The sequence below is a fragment of the Macaca thibetana genome, chromosome 4 (assembly GCF_024542745.1).
Source record: "Macaca thibetana thibetana isolate TM-01 chromosome 4, ASM2454274v1, whole genome shotgun sequence".
NCBI classification, from domain to species: Eukaryota; Metazoa; Chordata; class Mammalia; order Primates; family Cercopithecidae; genus Macaca; species Macaca thibetana.
In genome coordinates this window covers 153,133,418-153,157,093 of record NC_065581.1, presented here as the reverse complement: position 1 = coordinate 153,157,093, position 23,676 = coordinate 153,133,418, and the positions used below count along the sequence as shown (strand labels likewise).

Below are 23,676 nucleotides of genomic sequence, written 5' to 3'. Positions count from 1 at the left end.
TGGGACTCCTCAGGGACCTGAGAGGGACAAAGCGCCATGGTAGTGGCCAGTGAAGATGGGACACAGACCCAGGCTGAGAACATGGAGAAGCAAAGGTCCCACATGATGACACAGGAGGAGATGGGCTGGTGGCCACACGTTTCAGGGAGGTGCGTGTGAAGAAGAGGAGTACAAACCTGTCAAAATTTTATTTTTAATCTTTTTTTTTTTTTTTGAGACGAAGTCTTGCTCTTGTCCTCCAGGCTGGAGTGCAGTGGTGCGATCTTGGCTCACTGCAACCTCCGCCTCCCGGGTTCAAGCGATTCTCCTGCCTCAGCCTCCCAGGTAGCTGGTATTACAGGCACCCGCCCTCAGGCCCGGCTAATTTTTGTATCTTTTTTTAGTAGAGATGGGATTTCACCATATTGGCCAGGCTTATTTTTAATCTTAATTCATTAAATGAATGATTGCTACCAGTGTAACTGTTTTATTTTAGGCCCGGAAAAATGGAGGTTGTCTTCATTGTCATCTGTCACGGAACTGTGGCGGCAAAAAAGAGGCGTCTCTCAGGCCAGGCACTGTAGGAGTCTGCCCCCTGCTCCATCTATATTTTTTCCACTCAGAGTCCACCTGGCATGAGAAAGGTGTTGGGATAAAGGTGAGCCCAGGGCACTGTGGGTGCCTCCGAGAGAATCTGAGCTAGGGGAGTCAGGGTCCCTCGAGAGCCTGCCATTAATATGGAGGGGCAAAGCCAGGGCTAGGCTGCGATGGGTCCTGTGGGGGTCCAGGCGTGCACTCTGTACGTGAGGATGAAGGGGGAGGAGGAGGCAGCCCAGAGAGGACCCGGAGCAGGGCAAACACAGATGGAGAAGCTGAGGGCAAGGAAGGGAATGACGTGGGACCCCACCCGTTGTTGGGGGCAGGTCGCAGAGTCACTTAGAGAACAGTCACTACTTGCCCTGCCCTCGTGAGCCCCGGGAGGAAAGTGCTCGCCCGCTCCTGACCTGTGACACGCTCACAGCGAAGGCAGGTATTAGAAGAGTCCCATGAAAGTAAACAGGGTATTAAAACGGATCCTTAAAAATAAGAGTGCAGGCTGAGAGTTGGTAGTGTGGGAGGTGGCGGGTGTGTGTTCTTGTGCAGAGGAGCTTGGGGTTTGCAGAGGAGACAGGGGAGCTTTGTGTAGCCGGAGCAATGAACAAGCGGCGACTTCTCTACCCCTCAGGGTGGCTCCAGGGTCCCAGCGACATGCGGGGGCTCCTCTTCTCCACTCTTCTGCTTGCTGACCTGGCACAGGTAAGTCCTCTCCCCCGACTTTTCCCTTCCGGAGACTACAGCCATCCTCAGTTCTTCAGGCCAAAGCTAAACAAAACGAAGATGGGGAAGAGGGAGGATCAATGGCTTGTGCATCTACTTCATAAGAAATAGGAAGCCATTTTTCTTTCCAAATAAAGCTCTGTGTTAGTTCATGGGCTTCCTGAAAGAAATGTAAAACATTTCTCCCTTTCAGGTAATGGCACTGAAGCCTCCTTTCGCTATGTTTGAACAGCCCCCCGCTTTCCTATATATTTTTGTAGCAGAGTCTAAGGCATGGCCTGGCACAGTGTGGGAAACAGTGTCTCTCCATGCCAGCTCCAGGCGGAGGCTCAACTTTCCATTGCTGTCTGCAAAATGTGCAGAGAGTCCCTGGAAAAACGAATTTTGACAGCGGCTTTTTCCAGTTAAGCCTGTCCTTGTTTGAAAGGGGCACTTTGGAACAAACATTTACATTTTTAAAACATTCTCTTACTTTGTCTTTTCTCAGTCCATGTGTTTCTCACTTCCTGAAAGGGTAGCAGTTTATGGAGGCTTGGAAATATTTCAAGCAACAGACCAAAGGGAAGTTTAACTTACTATGAGCAATTCATTGCCTTAGTCTTTTTATATAAGAAGATGAAGACTAGGTGACTTAATTGTTGATTTATTTACACGGTAGACAGGGGACAGAGTTTTGAAATCTGGTGATTTAGAAAACATGGGCGTGTCTGTGAGTTAGTAGTTGATTGGGACCATAAGTAGTAGATATATCTTAGAAAACAAGGAATTGGAAGTTGTTATACCATATAGAGAGATATTTACGATTTCAAAAGAATCATGCAAGAATGTCAGTGGTCTAGGTCATTGCTGCTGTTCTGTGGAGGGGCTCACTCCCCTGTCTGTGTGTCTCCTATTCCACTGTTCTTGAGAAAAAGCCTGTCATTGTGGATTGAGAGCAGCTGCATGTTCTTAGACAGCAAGTATTCCAACACAGAGAGATGTGTATAAAATAAACAACAACAAACACAGAAAGGTGTTACACACAGAGAGGTAAGAATGGATTATTTTGTGCTTAACTTTGCTTTTATGAATTCATACATTCATAAAATATCTGATAATACCTAGCATTTACTGAATATCTGCTATATGCCAAATACTGTGCTGGCTGCTTCATTTATTTATTTAGAGACAGAGCCTCACTCTGTTGCCCAGGCTGGAGTGCAGTGGCGCAGTCTCGGCTCTACCTCCACCTCCTGGGTTCAAGTGATTCTTGTGCCTCAGCCTCCTGAGTACCTGGGATTACAGGCATGCACCACCACACCTGGCTGATTTTTGTATTTTTAGTAGAGATAGGGTTTGCCATGTTGGCCAAGCTGGTCTTGAACTCCTGACCTCAAGTGATCTGCCTGTCTCGGTCTCCCAAAATGTTCGGTTTACAGGTGTGAGCCACTGAGCCCGGCCCAAGGGTGCCGGGGGTTATATAATAATAAATCTTAATTATCAAAACAACTTTAAAGGTCGGCATTATTAATCCCATATTACAGAGGAGATCAAATGGTGGGAAGTTCTGTAAGATCACAGAGCTATCGCAAAGCTCGGATCTGTTGCCAAAATGCTTATTCTTTCTATTGCACCATTCTAGTGCCGCTTATTGTCTTCAAATTTTGCTGTTGAAAACAATCAAAATATGTCTGAGGAAAAGAGAAAAATATAAGATTCTTTATATTTACCCACATATTGACTATGTCCAGGCGTCTTCATTTCTTCCTGTATTTCTAAGTTATTATCATAACAGAAGATCTGCAAACTGAAGATCCTCCTTTAGTATTTCTTGTGAGGCAGATCTGCTAGCAACAATTTCTCTTAGGTTGTGTTTACCCAGAAATGGTTTTTATTTCACCTTCATCTTTGAAAGATAGTTTCACTGGCTATATAATTCTGGGTTGACAGGATTTCTCCCCCCCCCCCCCATTTAACATTGTCTCTGGGCATCTTGTTCTTCTCTCTCTCTCCCTCTTCCTCCTTCTTTTGATGAGAAGTCAGATCTCAATTTTATTGTACTTTTGTATGTAATGCTTCCCCCTTTCCTCAGTCTACTATTATGATTTTCTTTCTTTATTTTGAGATGGAGTCTCCCTCTGTTGGCCAGGCTGGAGTGCAGTGGTGCGTCTCGGCTCACTGCAAACTCTGCCTCCTGGGTTCAAGCAATTCTCCTGTCTCAGCCTCCTGAGTTGCTGGGACTACAGGTGCACGCCGCACACCTGGATAAGTTTTTGTATTTTTAGTAGAGATGGAGTTTTGCCATGTTGGCCAGGCTGGTCTTGAACTCCTCACCTCAAGTGATCCACCTGCCTCAGTCTCCCAAAGTGCTGGGATTACAGGTTATGTCAGCTTCATTTTTGAAAGATAGTTTCACTGGCCATATAATTCTGGGTTGACAGGTTGGGTTTTTTTTTCCTTTCAACATTGTCTTTGGGCATCTTCTTCTCCATCTCTTCCTCCCCCTCTGTCTTTTGATAAGAAGTCAGATCTCATATTTAATGTAATTCTGTATGTAATGCTTTTCTCAGTCTACTGTTATGATTTTCTCTTTATCCTTGGATGTCAACAGTGTTACCTTTTGGCCTCAGAGATGATCTGGAAATGCTTAAAAACTGGAGAGATAAAGAGGCATCCAGAGGGGCAGTTTTGGGAGTGCGCATTTCATTAGAAAGAACACGAGAAAAAGCAGGCAGGAGAAAACCAACCCAGGGAGTCCAGCAAATGGCAAGGCATGGAAGGAGAGTGTGTGAGAGCTCAAGCTCAAGAGGTAGGCAGGGGAGGGCTTTGGATACCTGGCCCAGAAGTTTAGGTTGCCCAGTATAGACTGTGGGGAACCCCTGATTGGGCTTTAAGGAGAGGAGTAATATAACCAGACATGTGCTTTAAAGAGATTACTCCATCGGCAATGTAGTAGATACACTTGAAAAGTCATTCTGGAGGGAGGAAGGCCAGTCAGGAACTCGTAGGGATAGTGCTTACTTAGTAGCAGTGAAATGGGGAAGAGTATCTAGTTCTGGGAAGGCAAGGACAATAGAATACATGAGATAGGTCACTGAATGGCCATAGGAGGTGAGAGAGAGGAAGACGACATAGATGAATCCAGATTCCTGACTCCAGACTTTGAAGAGTGAAAAATGATGACTTTTGGACTTGAGTATTTCCTGGAGGACATTTGGGCGGAGACGTCCAGTAGGGAGTTAGCTCATGGGTCTAGGGCTCAGTGGAGAAGTCCAGGCTGGAAATTTAGATTTCAAACTTGCATAGGATGAAAACTGAAAGCAAGCGGGTGGGTGAGATTGCCAAGAGACGGTGTGTAGAGTGAGGCAAGCAATACATTGAAGCTAAGAAACACCAATAGGCCTAAATCTAAGTCAAATTCAGGGTAACAGGAGCCTGTGGAGGAGACTGAGAAAGTACGTTGAAAAGTAAGGGGTGTATTGGGGGGACCAGATGTAATGAAATCCAAGGTAGAGGAGAGTCAAATGCCTTAGAGAGGTGGGGCAAGAGCGGGGACTGAAGAGATTTCACGGACGTGAGACCAGCAAAGAGGCCATGGAACCTGGCATCCTGAATCACTGGTGGCTATAGCTGAACATGTGCAAAATTGAGAAGTAGGCAAAATTTTTTAAGTTTAAACGTTTTTTAGGATTTTAGCTTTACTATTTCTACTCCCTTCTCCACTTTGGTGTTTCCTTTTCCCCTGTTCCTTGTCCAGAAGCCCAGCAGTGTCCTATCCTCCCCATCAAAACCCATTCTCATGTTGTGCATGCAACTTTTGAATGGCAGCTGAAATGTTACTCTTTACTGGGGCATACGTGTTTTACCAGCGGTAGGAAAAAAGGCTGAGTGTTTAATATTAGGTGGAATTTCATACAGATACTTCTAAATGTAGAGTTTTTGAGGTGCAAATTGACTTAGATCTAGGAATCAATTCAACAGCCCCCAGTTCCATCAAATAAACATTAAGAGTTATTTACATAAGTGAATTGGCAGGCACTGTGCTAAGTGCTGGTGGTATACTCACAAACAAACCACAAGCACCTGAGGTTGGGTGACTTTGTGGTTAGTGGAAGAGATAGGCACTTACTTGGGTAATTTCAGTTTAAAATTGTGCAAGGCAGGGAAGTTACAGGAACCTTTCTGGAAAAGATGATACTGAAACAGAACCTTGAAGGATAACTAGATGAAGAAGGAGCAGGGTCTCGGCAGAATGTTCCAGGCAGGAGGAACAGCATCATATATGCAGGGAACTGCAGGCACTTTAACTTTCTGGAACCTAATGCATACAAGAACTGCAAGACACGAGGAGGGACCTGAATGCTGTGCGTAAGTGCTTTCACCTTTCCTGTAGGTCAGACACTTTCAGGTGTGAAGGATGAGGGAGAGGAAGAAATCCAGATGGTTTTCAGCTTCCTGACTAGGGGTCCTGAGTGAATGGTGATGCCATTCACTAAAATGGGAACTGCTAGTTGAGGAGCAGTTTGTCAGGGGGAGGGTAGTTGTAGAACCTCAACGTACATATGTCCAGTAGCAACGAATAAGTTGTAAGCTTAAGGGATGAGGTCCAGCCTGGAGAAACAGATGCAGAGATTCAGTGATTTGCTCAGTATCAAAGCTGGGTTGCAGTAGGAGTTGGACTAGGAAAGGAAGGAGGGTAAGTGTTGAGAGCTTAGGCTCTGGAAACTGCCTGCCTGATATAAATTGCTCTTCTACCTCTTGATCTGTCACATAGGACAACTTAAATAATTTGAGTCTCAGGGTCCTCACTGATAAAATGGAGTATACTATTGCTGCTGTAAGAAATCACCAAATTGAATGGCTTAAAGCCACAAGATTATTTACAGTTCTGGACATCTGGTGTCCAAAAGTGGGTCTTACAGGGCTAAAATCAAGTGTTGGCAGGACTGCTGCCCTTCTGGAGGCAGCAGGGGAGAATCCATTCTTTGCCTGTTCTGGCTTTTAAAGGCTGTCTGGCTTCCTTGGACCATGACCCCTTTCAGCAACGGCATCGCTCCTACCTCTGCTTCTGCCATCGCATCTTCTCTGACAGGCCTGCCTCCTTCACCGGTGGACCCAATGTACTTGTGATTACCTTGAGCCCACCTGGATAATCAAGAGTGATAACCTCAAGATTCTTAAATTGATCACATATGCAAACTCCCCTTCATTGTTTTAGGTAATATATATGCACGGGCTCCAGGGATCAGGACATGGACATCTTTGAGGGGACCATTATCTGCCTATCGCATGGTATAATCACCACTGCACACTGTTGCTATGAAGGTTGATTGAAATAACCACGTAAAGTGATTTATAAAGATTGCAGTCATCAAGACAGACATTAGGCAAAGACCTTGCTTTCAAGATGCTTACATTCTTGGTGCAGGTATCAGAAAGTAAACAACTGAAATGTGTAGGTAATAAGAAAGGTGGGAAACTCTATGGCAAAAGGACTGGGATAGGGTGCTCTTTCACAAAGAGTGGTCAAAGAGGGCCTCACTGAGAAATTTGAGCACAGACCTGAAGACAATAAAAGAGTGAGCCATGAAGATATCTAGGGGCAGAATGTGCGTGGAGTCAGAGAACAAGGATGCTGGTGTGGCTGGTGTGGAGGCACAAAGCGGGTGAGTGGCAGTGGGCAAAGTAATATGGGGAGGGGGACCACATGATTCAGGGCCATGGCGGCACTTTGAATTTTACATTGAAATGGGAGGCCATGAGGAATTCACTCCATATGAGCAAAGAGTGATATGACCTGGCTTATTTTAAAAGAATCGTTCTGGATGTCAAGTGGACAAAGGAGCAAGCAAGGCGAACATTCAGGAGGCTATTGTAATCATCCAAGGGAACAATGGTGACTTGGATTACGATGGTAACAGAGAGGGCATCAATAAATGATTAGTGTGGGTATTTTTAAAGGTGTAATAAACAGCATTTATTGATGGAATTAGATGTAAAATGTGAAAGAGAAGAGTCAAGCATGATCTAATATCAAGGTATTTTGGAAATATATTGGCATTTGCTCAAATGGGGAAGTGTGTGGAAGAACAGATTGGGGGAAGCTTGGGGGCTTGTTTTTGGTCATATTAAATTTGCTATGCCTATTAAACATCGAAGTGGAGATGTTAAGTAGGCAGTTTGAGTTCAGAAGAGGGGTATGAGTTGGAGATAAGAGATATTAGTGAGGGAAGATACTTTAGAGGCCTTATCCATGGGGCTCTGAGGTTTATAGATTAAGAGGATGAGAAGAAACTGGCAAAGGAGAGTGAGAAGGAGCAGTCAATGAGAAAGGAGGAATAAGAGTGGAATAAGTGGAATAAGAGCCTCTAAGAGTCTGGGAGGCTGAGTGAAGAATAGTTTAAGGAGAGTAATTGTGTCAAATGCTGATAGGTGTTATAATGATTATAACTCACCACACTGTATACTACCTGTTTGTGGGAAATCTTCTATTCCTATTATACTATTACATAGAGAAGCTATTTCTAACATCACCTTTATTATCAAATGAAGTTCTGCTGCAGGGCACAGGGCACTGGACCGTTAGATACAACACCCGAAGGAAGGCCTGGAGAAGTGTCAGATGCACATCAGCGTAAACAGTTTTGTCACTGGCCCTGCAAATGCCCTCATCAGAAGCCCCATTGCCCTCCTGGAGTGAGCCTGGTGAGAGACGGCTGTGGATGCTGTAAAATCTGTGCCAAGCAACCAGGGGAAATCTGCAATGAAGCTGACCTCTGTGACCCACACAAAGGGCTGTATTGTGACTACTCAGTAGACAGGCCTAGGTACGAGACTGGAGTGTGTGCATGTAAGTGTCTTCTTCTGGACCTGCTGGAAAAGATTGAGTCTAGACAGATTTCTTTCCTGCAATTGTTAGCTTCGAGTGATCAGCTTAGTTTGGCTAAATATGAAGTGGGTTTAGTCTTCATGCACCAGTGGGACTGGCTCCATTGTATTGGATACTACGTGAAATTAGCAGATGCTTACACACATTCAGAAACCCATTATTTTCATTGCATTGAGGTGATCTTGCAGTTCTTCTCAGGTAATTGCTTTTAATGATAGAAAATAAAAGGAATTATCTAGAGTCTGACCTCTTAAAGTGCTACAAAATGACAGCTTTTGTTAATACTGTCAAAAACAATCCAACTTCAGCCTTTTCTGTAACAAAAAATAATCTGCTTAAAAATATTAGAATGTATACCCAGTATTCAGAGATACAACTTTAACCTCAGCTTTGCCAACTAATGATTGAGTTGCTGTGCCTTTTACTTCAGCAGATTTGTAAAAAAAAGGTGAGATCACCCGAAACCACAATCTGACCCTCAGCCTTGTGTGACTAAGCTCTGGAGATGGATTCAGACCATCTAAACATTGACACTAATTCAGGATGCCAAATTATTTAGGATAAAAAAATAAAATTTCTAAGGAAAGAGAAATACTCATATCACCTGGGCAGTTTAGTCCGTCTGCAGAAAAGTCTAAGCAGGAAGGCAAATTACGATCAGAAACTTGGTTATGAGCCACCGAATGAGAGTCTATCTTTGGAGTCACGCTGAATGTGTAGAGTGCTCAAGCTTGATAGCTGGATGCCCCTGCCAGCACTGTATTGTATGGTTAAAAATGTGGGATCTAGGTTCAAGTCCTGACTGCTTTGCTCACTGAATACACTTGATCAAGTTGTTTATTTTCTCTGTGCCTCAGTTACATAATATGTACTTCCTAGCTTATAGAGTTGCTGGGCGGATCAAATAAAATAATGACATAAAACACCTAGCACAACATCTGGTATTCAGTAGGCTCTCAAAAATGTTATTTATTGGAATCCTATAAGGAAAACATGACCTATCAAACAATGTGGCATTCAGGACACCCATTTTTCCCAAGCTGGGCAGGTTATTTCATTAACCCCTTAGTGACCATCCACTACACAACCAAGCACTGTGGCCAGCAACCGAGGACATGACAGGGAAAACAAGAGATACAGGCCTTGGCCTCAGAAAATCAAATATTAAGGTGTCAGACCTTTCCATAAGTAATTTCACACAAAATGTGATGAGACTTTTAACAGAGCATAGCCACGAGGATAGGAATGGGGATGATCTGTAACTAGGGCCCCAAACTATGACCTGAGAGTCAAATCTAGCCCACAGCCTGTTTTTGTAAATAATGCTTTATTGGAACATGGCACATTAACGTAGAGTCTACGGCTGCTTTTCAATGGCAGAGTCAGTAGTTTTCACTAAACACTCTCTGGCTTGCAAAGGCTAAGATATTTTCTATTTGGCTCTTTGCAGAAAACTTGATGATCCCTGATCAAGAGCAACATTGTAAAAACTTTGATCTGAGGACCCCTTTATAGTCTTAGAAATGACCCCTTTTAGTTTAGTCATTTAGAAATGACCCCTTATAGTCTAAAAATTACCCCTTTATACTCTAAGAAATTAATGAGGACCTAAAGAGTTTTTATGTGGGTTTTATCCATTGATATTTGATGGATTAGAAATTTAGAAATATTTATTAATTCATTTAAAAAGAATAAACCCATTGCAGATTAATAAGAATAATGTTTTTATGAAAAAACATATAACTTATTTTCCAAAGAAAAATATAGTAAAAGAGTGTCATTGTTTTACATGTTTTGAAAATCTCTCTAGTGTCTAGCTCAATAGAAGATAGCTAGAGTCACACATCTGCTGCTTCTTTCAATTTGTTACTATGTGTTTTTCTGGTTGAAATATGTGAAGAAAATCTGGCATCACACAGATATGTAATTTGAAAAGGGAGGAATATTTTAACAGGCTTTTCAGATAATTGTGAATACACTTTTATGTTTATTGATATGTTAAAACTTGACAAGTGATAGTGTCTTAAAAATTAGCTGCATCATGGAATCTGAAACCACATCAATGAACTTTCAACTCTGTGACATTAAAATGCATTGGTCTATCCAAGACCCATTTGGAATAGATCTTTTACTCATGCATAATTTTGCCATTCTATGCATTGTTCATTTGGAAAATATGTTTACTGTGTTGTAGAGATGTTCAAAATATTGATACACTTAATTATGTAACATCTAAAAAAATCACATTAATGTCATCCTCACCAGAAAAGTCTACATATTGGATAAATATAAAGATTTCAGTGATGGATACAAGTTTTCCAAAATTTGAATTTTTCCTTGAAATCTCGAATTCTCGCATTGACAAAAAATGCTGTCACAGTTGTTTTCCTTGAAGTGGCAGGCTCAGTTTGCTCATTTTCAAAGAAAAAGGTTTCCAAAATACGAAAGTCTGAATAACCAGTTTATCATCAGTCATTTCTTCAAGTAAAATTCCCACTAAAAAAAGTGGTTAGCTCAGCTCACAACTTTACCAATGACATGGTTCCTTAAGTTTCCCTGAGACAGTCATTTGCTGAAGTTTCAAGACAGCTATTGCACTGGAATATTCTATGTATATTTCCTATTTTGTTACATAGAATATTAAAGACACCAGTGTTTGATGATTAAGATTTAATAAAATTAATACTTTTTACTGTGCCATCAAGGACATTCTTAGGTAAAACTCCTCCCCCTTTTAAAGTATAAGTACCTGGCAAGGAAAAATACAAGATTACTTCTACAGTTTGATTCATGCCAAGGCACCAGCAGTTCAGTTTTAGCTACAGTTGCTTTTGTACACCAGTGCAAATACTAACACAGTGAAAAAGGCCAGCCACATCTTAGTATTTGGAAAAGAGTTTTGACCTTGCAGATCCCCTAAAAGTGTCTCGGGTACTGCCAAGGGATTAGAGGACCGCACCTGGGGAAGAGCCTATCCAGAAGGTCAAGAATACCCCTCAGAGGAAGTGAAACTCTCCTACAATCTCTTAACAAAAACCATCAGTACCTTGCAGTTCTGTAGTTAACTAAAGTATAGTTTCTTCAGACATTCACTTGTCCTGTCTTCCTAAGAATATATCCTAGCCTATTGTTGGATGTCTGGGAAAACCTGTCTCACTAGGCATCAGCCTATCTCAGATTTATTATCAACTGCTATTCTTATGGTGATTTTACAGGATATTTACTTGGTCTTAATTCTGGAAGTGACCATGTGGGGTGTATAGCCTACAATATAATGAAAATGCCTCACTTTAGAAACCGTTCTACAGATGTCCCATGAAGGAGGTTCCAAATGGAACCTAAGAGGTTGAGAGCTATACTTCATACAGGAGATAATCCATTTCTTCTTAGGTTTATAATTGGAGGTCTACACTGTCACAGGTTATGGCTTCTTTGACAATTTTGCTCTTTTCTCTTTTCAGACCTTGTAGCTGTTGGATGCGAGTTCAACCAGGTACATTATCACAATGGCCAAGTGTTTCAGCCCAACCCCTTGTTTAGCTGCCTCTGTGTGAGTGGCGCCATTGGATGCACGCCTCTGTTTATACCAAAGCTGGCTGACGGTCACTGCTCTGGAGCTAAAGGTGGAAAGAAGTCTGATCAGTCAAACTGTGGCCTGGAACCATTACTACAGCAGCTTTCAACAAGCTACAAAACAATGCCAGGTGCTCATAAGTAGAGTTATTTTTCATGTATGACCTTGGTGGTATTCCTTCATGTTCCTTTTATGTACCATAGGTACTCAGTAAGTACTTACTGATTGGTGGTCAGAGTGAGATATAGTTTGAGTGTATCATTTTACTCAATCTTTGCCTCAGACCGGGATAAACTTTTGAAAAGGAAATGTTATAATGTTTTAGAATTTTCTGGTAAAACATTTAAAAACATTTTTAAAAGATCTACTAGGTCAGGAAGCTCTTCTAAAATCTTACACCTCTGCTTATTCCCAAACTCTTCTCAGGAAAATTGACCAAATATTGTTCACAGGTACCCTGGAATAACTTATTTGTATTGTTCTATTATGGGCAAGAAGTTTGACCATCCACTTCCCCAAATTTTAAAAGGCAACATTTCTATGTGATACAGGCAGAAATGAGAGGCTACTGCTGAAAAATAAAAACTGACACATATTTTGAACTTGTAAATATTATTTCTAAAAATAGAAATCTCATAGGAAGTCCGTTCATTCACTCTGAAATTGAAGTTCAATTGCTAATCTCTCTGTCTGTAAACACACACACAAACACACACACACACACACACACACACACACACACACACACACACAGAGGCATTTTTAAGTAGGTTACCCATGTATCTATGTACTCAGAAAACTGAAGTGTGATTCTTCATTACTCATCTTGTATACCTGACCATTTGCAAACAGCTTAAGTATATTCATAAACCTTGTATCCTGGTCTGCTCTAAGTTAGCATTTTATTTAAGCATCAGCATATTTTGGGAACAGGAGTTTTAAAACCACCAGCAAATATAGAAGAGGAAGGACTCGGAAGGGGTAACATTGAAGTCTGGTTCTTGTTCACACCTCTGTGTTCTCAACCAGAAATCAAGAATGGCTTTTTCTTAAAGTTTAGAGCTTAGTGAGAGGTGCCATGCAAATGCAGAATACTTGTATATGTTAACAACTCATAAGTTCATTTTTATTAAGTGGATATTTAATAAAGGCAACCATAAGCAGGGAAATGAGTTTTAGATATTTAAAAACTAACTCTATAAAAGGAACATCCTCAGCAACTCCAGTTTTGTCAGTTAATTGGAAAAAAAGTTTACCAGGTTGTGGTGAATTTGCATTTACTAGACATGTTCAGTTGACAGCATGACACTGTTAATGCTCTAAAACCTCTGAAATTATAAGCCCTATCCTTATTATTTTTTTTCAAAATGTACAGAACAGTTAGTTTTCTGCGTTGGATTTTAGTGATTCAATATAAGGCTCTTAGAACCCATGCATAAACTTCCCTGGAAAGACTACCTTAGAGCAGTTTTCCACGAGAGGAGTCCTTTGGATCAAGTTCAAGTTGGTCTCATTTTAGAAGTTAGAGCAGTTCAGTGGATTCACTTTGACCTTGGTTGGGAAAGGCATCAGATAGTCAGTCTTGGTAGTTAGCGCTTTGAGTGTTCTCTAGTATTTGCGATTTAGAGCTAGATGTGTTTCAAATGAAGTACATGTTCAGTCTAATGTCTCTTCTTTGCTTAACTGTGAAATTATATTTATGGCCCACACAGGAATTTGGCTTTTAAAATGAACCATAATGACAAAAACACATACTTTAAGATACATTTGTGACAGTAATTTGTAGTCTATGGTTGGAATCTAGCTTTTGCTAGGTCAGTATGAAGCATGCAATGACATAATGCCCTCATGCTTTCTTCAATGCTCACCAAACACTAAGCTTTGTTTAAAAAAAATCTCTTCTAGTTTTCTTGCTTTTTAATGAATGGTAAATTCCTGAACTACAGCTCTTGGTTTAACAAGTAGGATTACTGGTAACACGGTAATCTAACCTGCGTTTATTTATTGCAGATGTGTGCCAAGCTTCTAATCTGCTTCCTGCAAACTATTTCAGAGGTCTTTAAACTGTTGTCTACCTTCCAGGTATCTTCACGTTTCTGCTTCCTCTCCTCAGTTCTACGTGCAATTGCAAGAGACTTTACTGTAATAACACTGAAAGCAGTGTCATAGTATCAATTAAAATAGAGCACATACTTTAAAGAGACTATTTCCTATGAAGAAGGCCTTTTTTTTTTTTTTTTTTTTCTGGGTCTTTTTCAAGTTTTAAATTGATTTTTTTGAAGTAATATAGCCAGCATTTTGCTGTGCAGACTCAAATCACAACCGTACTCCCAAAGCATTCATTTCAAGATGCACATTAACCTTAAGGAAATGCCTTGAGACAGTAAGTCAATATGTAGTTTGCTTAAAATGAGCCAAGGGCTTGATTCATTTATAACAAGAAGCTCCCAGTGACCTTACATGGAAATGGGAGCATTATTATACCCTCTTATATTCTTTCTTCCCCTTCTATTTCCCTTTAGCAGCAGACATTGGAGGGTCTCTATCTACTCACTCACTGACCCATCTATTGATCCATCCATTCTGTTTTTTCATAAGTAATTTGAAATCCTACCCAATTGGAGAGTGCTTTGGGCCTAAGAACATAGGGAGTGTGACAATTAAGTTGAATGAATGAAATTATACACTTGCAATAACTTTGTATATAAACTATTAGTTTAGTTCAGTATAGCATTAGTTAATTAGACAGTTTTCTAAAAGACTAGATTAAAACAAGTGGAAGAAATCTGGTCTCGCTGATAGTCTCATTCTCAAATATAATTTTTGTATTTTAGATTTTAACATATTATGAAAGTTAACATTAAGATCACACTGTTCTGATCAATATCTCAAATTCTCTAATTTTTGTTTCAACGTCTGTTAGAAATGATCAGGCAAGAACCAGGGAAAAGACAACTCAACAGGAACATAAGCTTAGGCTTAGGATTCAGAGGACAGGCAAAGCAGAAAAATGCAAATGAGTAAATCTTCTCAGTTTTTCAAAGATAAAGTATTTTTATTCCTCCTAAGAGGTTGGACTGTAATACTTGATTGAAAGTTAATTCTGGGGTTGGGAAAGAGGGAGATAGAATGATAAATTAGACCATCAGCTTCTTTTATTCTGAGTTATATTATACAAAAATATTCAGATTTCTTAAACATTAGCTTAAACATGGTTAAAAATTATCTATTTATACAAGTACATTTATATGTATACATATGTACTTTTCTCCGTTTTAGCTTATAGAAATCTCCCACTTATTTGGAAAAAAAAATGTCTCGTGCAAGCAACAAAGTGGACTCCCTGCTCCAGAACATGTGGGATGGGAATATCTAATAGGGTGACCAATGAAAACAGCAACTGTGAAATGAGAAAAGAGAAAAGACTGTGTTACATTCAGCCTTGTGACAGCAATATATTAAAGACAATAAAGGTAAAGTTTAAATATGTTTAACTTAATTCCATATTAAGAGATTCCTGAAAAGTAAGCATGTGTGTGTTTTGGAGGGAGGGATGGTGTTTAGTTCTTAGAAAAATAAAACCATCTCATTATAATGCTTAAAGTCAAACTATTTCAGAGGAAAACAGGTAATAACTGCACGTTGTGGGGAAAATTTTACCAACCAGAGCAGATTCTAACTTGTTTTTTCTATGTTAATGAATAAAAAAGATTTTGGTTGCTACACTATAATTATGAAAACAGATACTATGAACATTAGAGAAGTCCTGATCTTAGTTATATATCACTAACTTGGAAGGAAGCCACACCATTTCCAAAATGCTCTATGCTTACATAGTAAACTTGCTAAAACACTACAATAAAATATTTACCCTAAGATTGTTTGGTATAACTAGAGCTGGTCTTACTTCTTGAACGAGGCAGGAAGTCTGTCTCAAAAAGGGTAATTTTTAGAAATGCTACACAATCCTCTCACCCCAAAGTTATTCTCTATCATATTAGCAAGTTGACAACTCCGTTTTTTTATTTTTATTTTTTATTTTTTTTGTGAGACGGAGCCTTGCTCTGTTGCCCAGGCTGGAGTGCAGTGGCGTGATCTCAGCTCACTGTAAGCTGCGTCTCCTGGGTTCATGCTATTCTCCTGCCTCAGCCTCCCGAGTAGCTGGGACTACAGGCACCTGCCACCTCGCCCGGCTAATTTTTTGTATTTTTAGTAGAGACGGGGTTTCACCATGTTAGCCAGGATGGTCTCAATCTCCTGACCTCGTGATCTGCCTGCCTCGGCCTCCCAAAGTGCTGGGATTGCAGGCGTGAGCCACTGTGTCCGGCTGACAATTCAGTTTTAAAGAAAGATTAGGGTAAGTATTCATCTACCCATCCACTGAAAACTGTCTGGGCTGTGTTATGGACTTTGCTAAGTCTTAGATAAATATTTAATAAGACATGGCCCTTGATATTAAACAAAACAGAAATTTCTATTTATTGTAAAATTGAGTAAAGAACAGATAGCAAAAAACATTGAGGAACAGGTGCTATAATATGATGGGGGAAGAACAGAGAGGACAGTTAGGACAGACCTCTGATGAGAAGGGGATCTTAAGGGTAGAGAAGAGAGTGCTGGAAATCACTACATAACAACTTTTATTAATGCCTCCAAATAATTGTTTGTACTATAGAATATTCTACATGTTGTTTTTCTAAACTATTGTAATCAAATTTAAAGAATGACTTCATTTTATGTATCTTTTCAGATCCCCAAAGGAAAAACATGCCAACCTACTTTCCAACTCTCCAAAGCTGAAAAATTTGTCTTTTCTGGATGCTCAAGTACTCAGAGTTACAAACCCACTTTTTGTGGAATATGCTTGGATAAGAGATGCTGTATCCCTAATAAGTCTAAAATGATTACTATTCAATTCGATTGCCCAAATGAGGGGTCATTTAAATGGAAGATGCTGTGGATTACATCTTGTGTATGTCAGAGAAACTGCAGAGAACCTGGAGATATATTTTCTGAGCTCAAGATTCTGTAAAACAAAGCAAATGGGGGAAAAGTTAGTCAACCCTATCATATAATAAAAAAATTAGTGAGTATAAAATGGTGGCAAATCTGCTTTGTTTAAAACAGTATGAATGCCTGTTCTTAGATCACTACATTCAAGGCATTAGAAGCTTTTAAAAAAAGATATCCTAAAAATATACATAAAATTTGAAAAAGTTAAAAATTGAACTCATTTCTAAAACATATCCTATAATTATATAATATGCAGACATTTGATACCATCTAAGCATTTTGTATATGAAAAAATATGCAATTTACAATAAAATATTTTACAAGACAATCTGGAATACTTGCTAAAGATGTATAAAAAGCATACTAAATTTTACTCTGGGCACAGTGGCTCATGCCTGTAATCCCAGCACTTCGGGAGGCCGAGGTGGACAGATCATTTGAGGTCAGGAGTTTGAGACCAGCCTGGTCAACAAGGTAAAACCCTGTCTGTAATGTAAAAATTCAAAAATTAGCTGAGTGTGGTGGCGTGTGCCTGTAATCCCAACTACTGGGGAGGCTGAGGCAGAAGAATTGCTTGAACCCAGGTGGTGGAGGTTGCAGTGAGCTGAGATTGCACCACTGCACTGGCACGGAGGAGCAAGACTCCTTTGGGGGGGAAAAAAGCATACTAAATTTAAAAAATTTAATCTATATTTGACAATGTAGCCTGGGTGCCCATTAGTTGATAAATCATTATAGGGCAAGTGAAATTCTAGATTAATTCTTGAACAGTAATAAGATTAAGCTGTAAATATATTTAGACTTTTCATTGCTTGATCTTTAACATCAGTTTCTTTTGGAGAGGAGAAAATGCAACTTTTCTGGCCACTGTTAACAACTGCAATCTAAAATTTTTTATATTGAATATTATAAAAAATTAAATTTCCAAGACAAAGACCAAGAACCGTATCATTACATTGCAAAGGAAAGAAATATAAATAATAAAACTTAAAATTAACCTGTGGATCTGAAATATAAATTGCTATTAAAAATAAATTAATGTTAAGGCTAGAACTGAAGATTATAGTAACTGGAACAATTACAGCCATTTATTGCAAAGTTTGGAAGGTATCAAGCTTAGTAACATTCTGTTCATTTGTATAAATGACATGCAGAACAATAACAAGTAGTACTGTTGAAAAACATGGACATTTATTATAAAATCAATTGGTTTGATAAGAAAGCAATTATTTAAAAAGTTTAATACAAATACATGTTAAGTGTACAAATTAGGATTCTTTTGAGCAAACAAATTGTTATCTAAAGAAGCAGCAAAACCTCCTTAACAGTTGTAATAAAACCTATGCCTGAAAATTTAGTGGATATTACATGGAAATATTTATACTGTGTTCTTCTACTCCCAGGATCTACGTTTAAAGAATCAGGATAACTTAAATAGAATATCAAAATATAAATTATAAATAATTATACAAATATATCTATACAAGATTTTAATTGAAGATATGATTATCAGTGCATAAATGCCTAAATATGAGGCTATAAATACAGCAAAATATTCAAGAACTCTGTTCTCTCAATTTTAGAAAAGGGAACTTTTCTGAAGAGAAATGTTTGAAGTTAAGGTACTAAGATTTCATTAATTTCACACATTGGTATAACCAACAAATTGTGATTAAACAGAAATCACTCTTTTAGACAAAAATATTTCCTAATATGAAAAAACTGGTTTCCAAATTACAAAAATATTGAAACAGAAAGGTCAGAGAAAACAATGTGAAATTAAGAAAGTATTTTTGAGGGTTTCTTTTTTACATAGCTATGCTTAGTCTGGGTAAATCTTGCACAGGCATGTTTTTTGTGGCATCCAGTTGGTTATATTCCTGTATGAGTGCTGATAAAGATGACACAGCTTCTGTGAAACAGCTTTCTTCCATCCCTTCAACTTGTAGATAGTGATGAAGGTGAGCCTATAAATTAAAAAATTAGGTAACGTTTACCATTTCAGGAACTTTAATACATATGACTATCCTAAAAGGTAAATATTCCTTATTAAAATTAGAGTTCAGCTCTACACTTGAAAGAGAACTTGTGTCAAATTGAATGAATCCCATAAACTCATGAATGTTCTCATTTAGAGTAAAAGTAGTATGAGCAAGCCTCTCCTCTTCAGTTATAATCAGTACAACACATATAGAAAAGATCACCTCTGATTTGTAATAGTGTAATTTTTAAGAATACATCTTAAATAGCCAAAATAAACACATACAGTTACAAAGCTGTACGATAATTACCTTTTTCTTGTAGAGCCTCATGAATCTCTCCTTCAGTTCCATGAAGGTGGGCTTCACACATGTGTTATTTGCTAAAGCTAATAAAGAATGAGAATGGCCCACAGGAGGTATGGAACACAGGCTGGTCTTCCAGCCTTCTTGATTCCAGGAGACAAATTGTAGAGATGGTTTTAATCTGAGATTTAAAAAAAAAATCTCAAAGGTAAGAACTAAGTTACTAAAAATGTCTGCCATATTATGGCAGTGCTCATATTAGTTAAACCAGAACATTATGGATGGTACCATTCTAATTGCTTAGTTTAGATGCTAAATTATCTATTTTTTACCATTGGCAATAACATGGTACAGTCGGACAGTGAACTAAGAGACATTTTGTAGGGGAACATTAAGTTGGCTGTGATGGTGATTCAAGAAGCTAGAAACTCATTCCTCAAGAGGAGAAATCTAGGGATATAAACAAAAGAAGGTACTATCATTTTCCTTACTTTGTAATTCAACAGACTAGTTTTCTTATAAATAGAATGAAATAGTAACACAAAAATCAGAAGTAGTAGTAGTAGTAGTAGTAGTACTGGTGGTACTGGTAATAAAAATAGTATAGCTATGATTTTCTGAACACTTTCATAAAACATGTCATATATCATTTAATACTCCTAAATAAAAACTATGTACTATTATTATCCTTATTTTACACTTGAAGAAAACAAGGCACAAAGAGACTAAGTAGTTTGTTCAAGGTCACACTTTAGTAAGTGGCATTGTTAGAATTTGAAGGGCGGCTGTTAACTAACTACTATGCCACACTGTCCCAAGCAGCACACACAAATTATCTTTAAAAATAGAAACCAAACCTTTCAATATTTCTACGAACATCTGAAATTTGTACATTTCCTCTAACCATGAGCGCACAGGCAAGGTAAAGACTGTGTTTGGGGTCCGCCCGAAGCAGCTGGTGGTCTTTACTAAAGGCATCTGAAAACATCTGATCCAATCTGCAACAGTGAAAGTGTCATCGTTTATACAAAATATCACTGCTTTCTTCTAGGTATAACTAAAATGAAGACAGTCCTCTATAAGTAAATACACCACATTAAATATTACACTAACAAAATATTAGATTATATGTATTCTAAAAATATTAAATAACTATAATTTTCTTGAAGCAATCTTGATGATATGAAAAGAGAAGAAATCATGTAATATTTTCTTTTTCTGGGAGGAAAAAGCTTCTGCAGTATATTGGTGATTTCAGGTAGCTACAAAATGTTGACTGTAGTATTACTGAACTCTATGTAGTACTGATTTTTGAAATTTGTATCATTATTACTTAGTTCAGTATACCTTATTTATTTCATAGTATCCAAACTACTAAAACTAATCAAAAGCCTGTAACATTAAGACTATTACTTTGTAAAGTATATTATATCATAAATTAGTTAACAGGAGGAAATTATCAAAGGACAATGTGAAGCTCTCCTATAAAAGATGAAACTCCATAGTAGTGCTCCTAAAAGCAGACTTTTAACCTAAGTCTTTTAACTGAAAGATAAAAGACGAAAATAAAGGTGACTGACAAAAAAGTTTTTATCTAACAATACACAGACTCCAATGCTAGGCTGATGCCAATGGACATTTAATAATCACCATGTTGCACACACTGGGTATGATGCTTAGCTTGTTAAGGTCACCAGCATCCCATGCAGAAAGGGAGTCCTATCAGTTGGCAAAGTGGTCATTTGCTGTTAGCTTAGATGAAAACCTACCAATATCACTTGCGACATTCCTAAAGTATAGAATTATCTTGTCAAAACTTTAATTATAAAAAGGAATCTTTAATTTAGTTTTCTTTAAAAACTTTTTAAAAATTATTTTCAATCTGTTTTAGAGACAGGGTCTTGCTTTGTTGCCCAGGCTGGAGTGCAGGGTCAAAATCATAGCTCAATGCAGCCTCAAACTCCTGGGTTCAAGTGATCCTCCCACTTCAGTCTCCAGAGTAGCTGGGACTACAAGTGCAGATAGGGTCTCACTATGTTGCCCTGGCTGGTCTTGAACTCCTGGGCTCAAGTGATCCTCCCATTTCATCCTTTCAAAGTGTTGGGATTACAGGTGTGAGCCATGGCACTCAGCCAATTTAGTTTTTCCTTTCTTATTTACATACTGTCCCCTTACAGAGTTTGGCAGGACTTTTGCCCTCAGTCAACTGTGAATGCCACTGTGAACTTCTCAAGCTCATCGTCGGTATACATGCTAAGAGTATCTTTCAAAACTACATTTTTTGTTAAGTATACTGATGTAATCTTTATGCTTAACAATGACACACAGTTATAAAGCAAGGTGTTCTGGAAAACATACAAAGTTACATCTGAAATTCTTCTATGGTACTGGGCTGTGATAGTAGCTTTAAAACAAACTCATTTAATCTACCCAGTAAGTATATGAGGTAGGTACTATTTCATTTTTACAGATGAGAAAAACTAAGAAAGTTTAAGTCACTTGCCCAAGGTCCTGTAGCTAGTGACAATTAGGATTCAAATGTGTTTGTCAGACTTCAAAGGACTTTTCATAAGCCTACACATTTAATCATTAAAGTTCAAATAGTTTAATACTGACATTTTTCAACAATTAATTCTAAATAAAGATGCATTCATCTAACGGAAAAATGGCTGTCATCAACTGTATTTTATATACTTCTCACAGATAAGATGATACAATTAAATAACTAGAGTTATTGCAAACTTTTTTCTCTTAAAAATGTTTTTTAAAGTAATATGAAGCCTCAAAAAATTGAAACAGTTACACCTTACCTTCTAGGAGGAATGTTAACATCTGTAAGTGTATACAGAGGTGTTAGGCTTGACACGAGATAATGAAGTTGAGGAAAAGGAACTAAATTCATGCTGATTTCATTAAGGTCCATATTAAGGGATCCTTCAAATCTTGCAGAGCTAAAAAGTTAAGATTAAAATGATGAGAAAATGTTTAATTTTAAAATTATACACTTTTAAATGTAGCTCGATTTACTCAGCAGGTAGTTTCTCAAATTCTTTTGCACACTTCTTCAGTGTAGAACACATGCTTTTCTTCCATATTAGTGAAATTTAGTATCAGAACAATGATGTATAAAATAAAACATAACACACAACATCTAAATTTTTTTTTTTTTTTTTGGAGACAGGGTCTCATTCTGGTTGCCCAGGCTGGAGTGTAGTGGTGTGATCTCAGCTTACTGCAACCGCCGCCTCCCAGCTCAGCCTCCTGAGCAGCTGAGACTACAGTAGGTGTACAGTACCATGCCTGGCTAATTTTTTATTTTTTGTAGAGATGGGATTTCACCATGTGCCCCAGGCTGATCTCCAGCTCCTGGGCTCAAGCAATCTACCTGCCTTGGCCTCCCAAGGTGGTGAGATTACAGGCATGAGCCACCATGCCTGGCCCTACAGTAATTCCTGTTTCTGGATTATCTGAAGTGTAACCAATATACTATTACAGTTGCTTATTACACATACAAAAATATCCTATTTAAAACAAACTTTATATTTGAGTTAAACACATATAGGTCAATAATTAGGAACTGAGAAACAACTAAATTCCTCAAGAATCTGCTTAATATATTCTATAATCTAGAATATAATAATGTCAAAGCAATCTCTGATACCAAAAAGCCACAGAAATCTTTTGGTCCAGCTAATGAGGAGGTACAGATTAGTTGGTTTAAATGATTAAGACATTCCACAGCTAAAAAATATTTAATTTTGTCTACGTGTTTCGCAAGTGTGTCAACCACAAAATCTTTTACATCATATGATACCTATTAATATTCCATGGAATATACTTGGGGAAATGCTGCTTTGGAGTCATAGAAATTAAAATTATGCTTGATCACTCCAAGAAAAGAAGATAGAAGACAAAATAAAAACAGAAGCAGCTTCTACAATTTAGAACAACTAAAAAATGATACTACAAAAATTCAAAATATCACCAAAAGCACAATAAAGTTTTTCGACTATCCCTGGATAGAATTACCTCGTTAGGTTGAGCAGCAAATTTGCCACAATGTTATTCATTGCATCAAAGGGCTTCTTATGCCGCGTTTTTAAAGCCCCAGAACTTGAAGTAACCAGACTCTTTGGCTTCACAGTTGTACCCAACTTTCCAGAATTCACCATGAGGTCGATTTTGCTAATGATGTCAAATAAAGACTTTTGAGGGAAAAACATCAGGAGAGAAGCTATTAAGAAGAGTGGATATAGATGATATTCTACTAGGAAAGAGAAAGAAAAACAATTTAAACTGATTTTTTCTCTAAGAAGGCTGAAAAGTAAAGAGAATGTTTAATATAAACACATAAACATAATACAAGACTGAATATACATAACATTCATCCATAAGTTCCAATGTCATTTCTTACTTGATTGTCAATGGGCAACACACAGTCTGCATGCTCATTAAGTTCCTTCATTGCCAAGATGCTATTATAAGGTGAGGTTATGACATCATCCTCACCAGAAGGATAAATGGAAGTCACAAATCTGTATACTTCTGGGAATTCGTCTTCAAGCATCTTTAAAAGAAATGTGCCAAGTCCAGATCCTGTTCCTGAGGATTAAAATATTTAAAAAAATTAGCATAAATGA

General features: G+C 38.4%; 2 protein-coding genes across 8 annotated transcripts in view; one reads left to right on the top strand and one right to left on the bottom strand.

Annotated features, from left to right (window-relative positions):
* The first annotated feature begins 976 nt into the window (after positions 1-976).
* Positions 977-16,831, top strand: CCN6 (cellular communication network factor 6). 3 transcript variants are annotated; one of them, XM_050789097.1, is made up of 6 exons: positions 977-1,031; positions 1,205-1,275; positions 7,828-8,125; positions 11,626-11,868; positions 15,018-15,211; positions 16,489-16,831. In XM_050789097.1, exons 2-6 carry the CDS (start codon positions 1,228-1,230, stop codon positions 16,768-16,770), a joined length of 1,065 nt encoding a protein of 354 aa, XP_050645054.1. In that variant the 5' UTR covers positions 977-1,031; positions 1,205-1,227; the 3' UTR covers positions 16,771-16,831. The 3 variants fall into 3 exon arrangements, with proteins under 3 accessions (XP_050645054.1, XP_050645053.1, XP_050645055.1); XM_050789096.1 differs by having other exon boundaries at positions 977-1,275; XM_050789098.1 differs by lacking the exons at positions 977-1,031; positions 15,018-15,211; positions 16,489-16,831 and adding an exon at positions 13,749-13,801 and having other exon boundaries at positions 1,213-1,275.
* A 1,092-nt stretch (positions 16,832-17,923) lies between these two features.
* TUBE1 (tubulin epsilon 1) overlaps positions 17,924-23,676 on the bottom strand; it is a 16,467-nt gene continuing 10,714 nt past the window's right edge. For 3 of the 5 annotated variants that reach the window (XM_050789082.1, XM_050789087.1, XM_050789086.1), the window contains 6 exons: positions 23,451-23,638; positions 23,066-23,241; positions 21,847-21,987; positions 19,894-20,034; positions 19,043-19,217; positions 17,924-18,718 (listed from right to left, as the gene is read on the bottom strand). In XM_050789082.1, the coding sequence (XP_050645039.1) occupies positions 18,560-18,718; positions 19,043-19,217; positions 19,894-20,034; positions 21,847-21,987; positions 23,066-23,241; positions 23,451-23,638 (980 nt within the window). In that variant the 3' untranslated portion in view covers positions 17,924-18,559. Of the gene's footprint in view, positions 18,719-19,042; positions 19,218-19,893; positions 20,035-21,846; positions 21,988-23,065; positions 23,304-23,450; positions 23,639-23,676 lie in introns of all 5 variants that reach the window. The other 2 variants (XM_050789084.1, XM_050789085.1) reach the window with 2 other exon arrangements.

Bases quoted from the DNA above. Each gene is read 5' to 3' on its own strand.
- CCN6 (XM_050789096.1), top strand. From the start codon at position 1,174: ATGAACAAGCGGCGACTTCTCTACCCCTCAGGGTGGCTCCAGGGTCCC. The intron at 1,276-7,827 runs GTAAGTCCTCTC...TATCAAATGAAG, and splicing joins TGCTTGCTGACCTGGCACAG to TTCTGCTGCAGGGCACAGGG. The intron at 15,212-16,488 runs GTAAAGTTTAAA...GTATCTTTTCAG, and splicing joins ATATATTAAAGACAATAAAG to ATCCCCAAAGGAAAAACATG.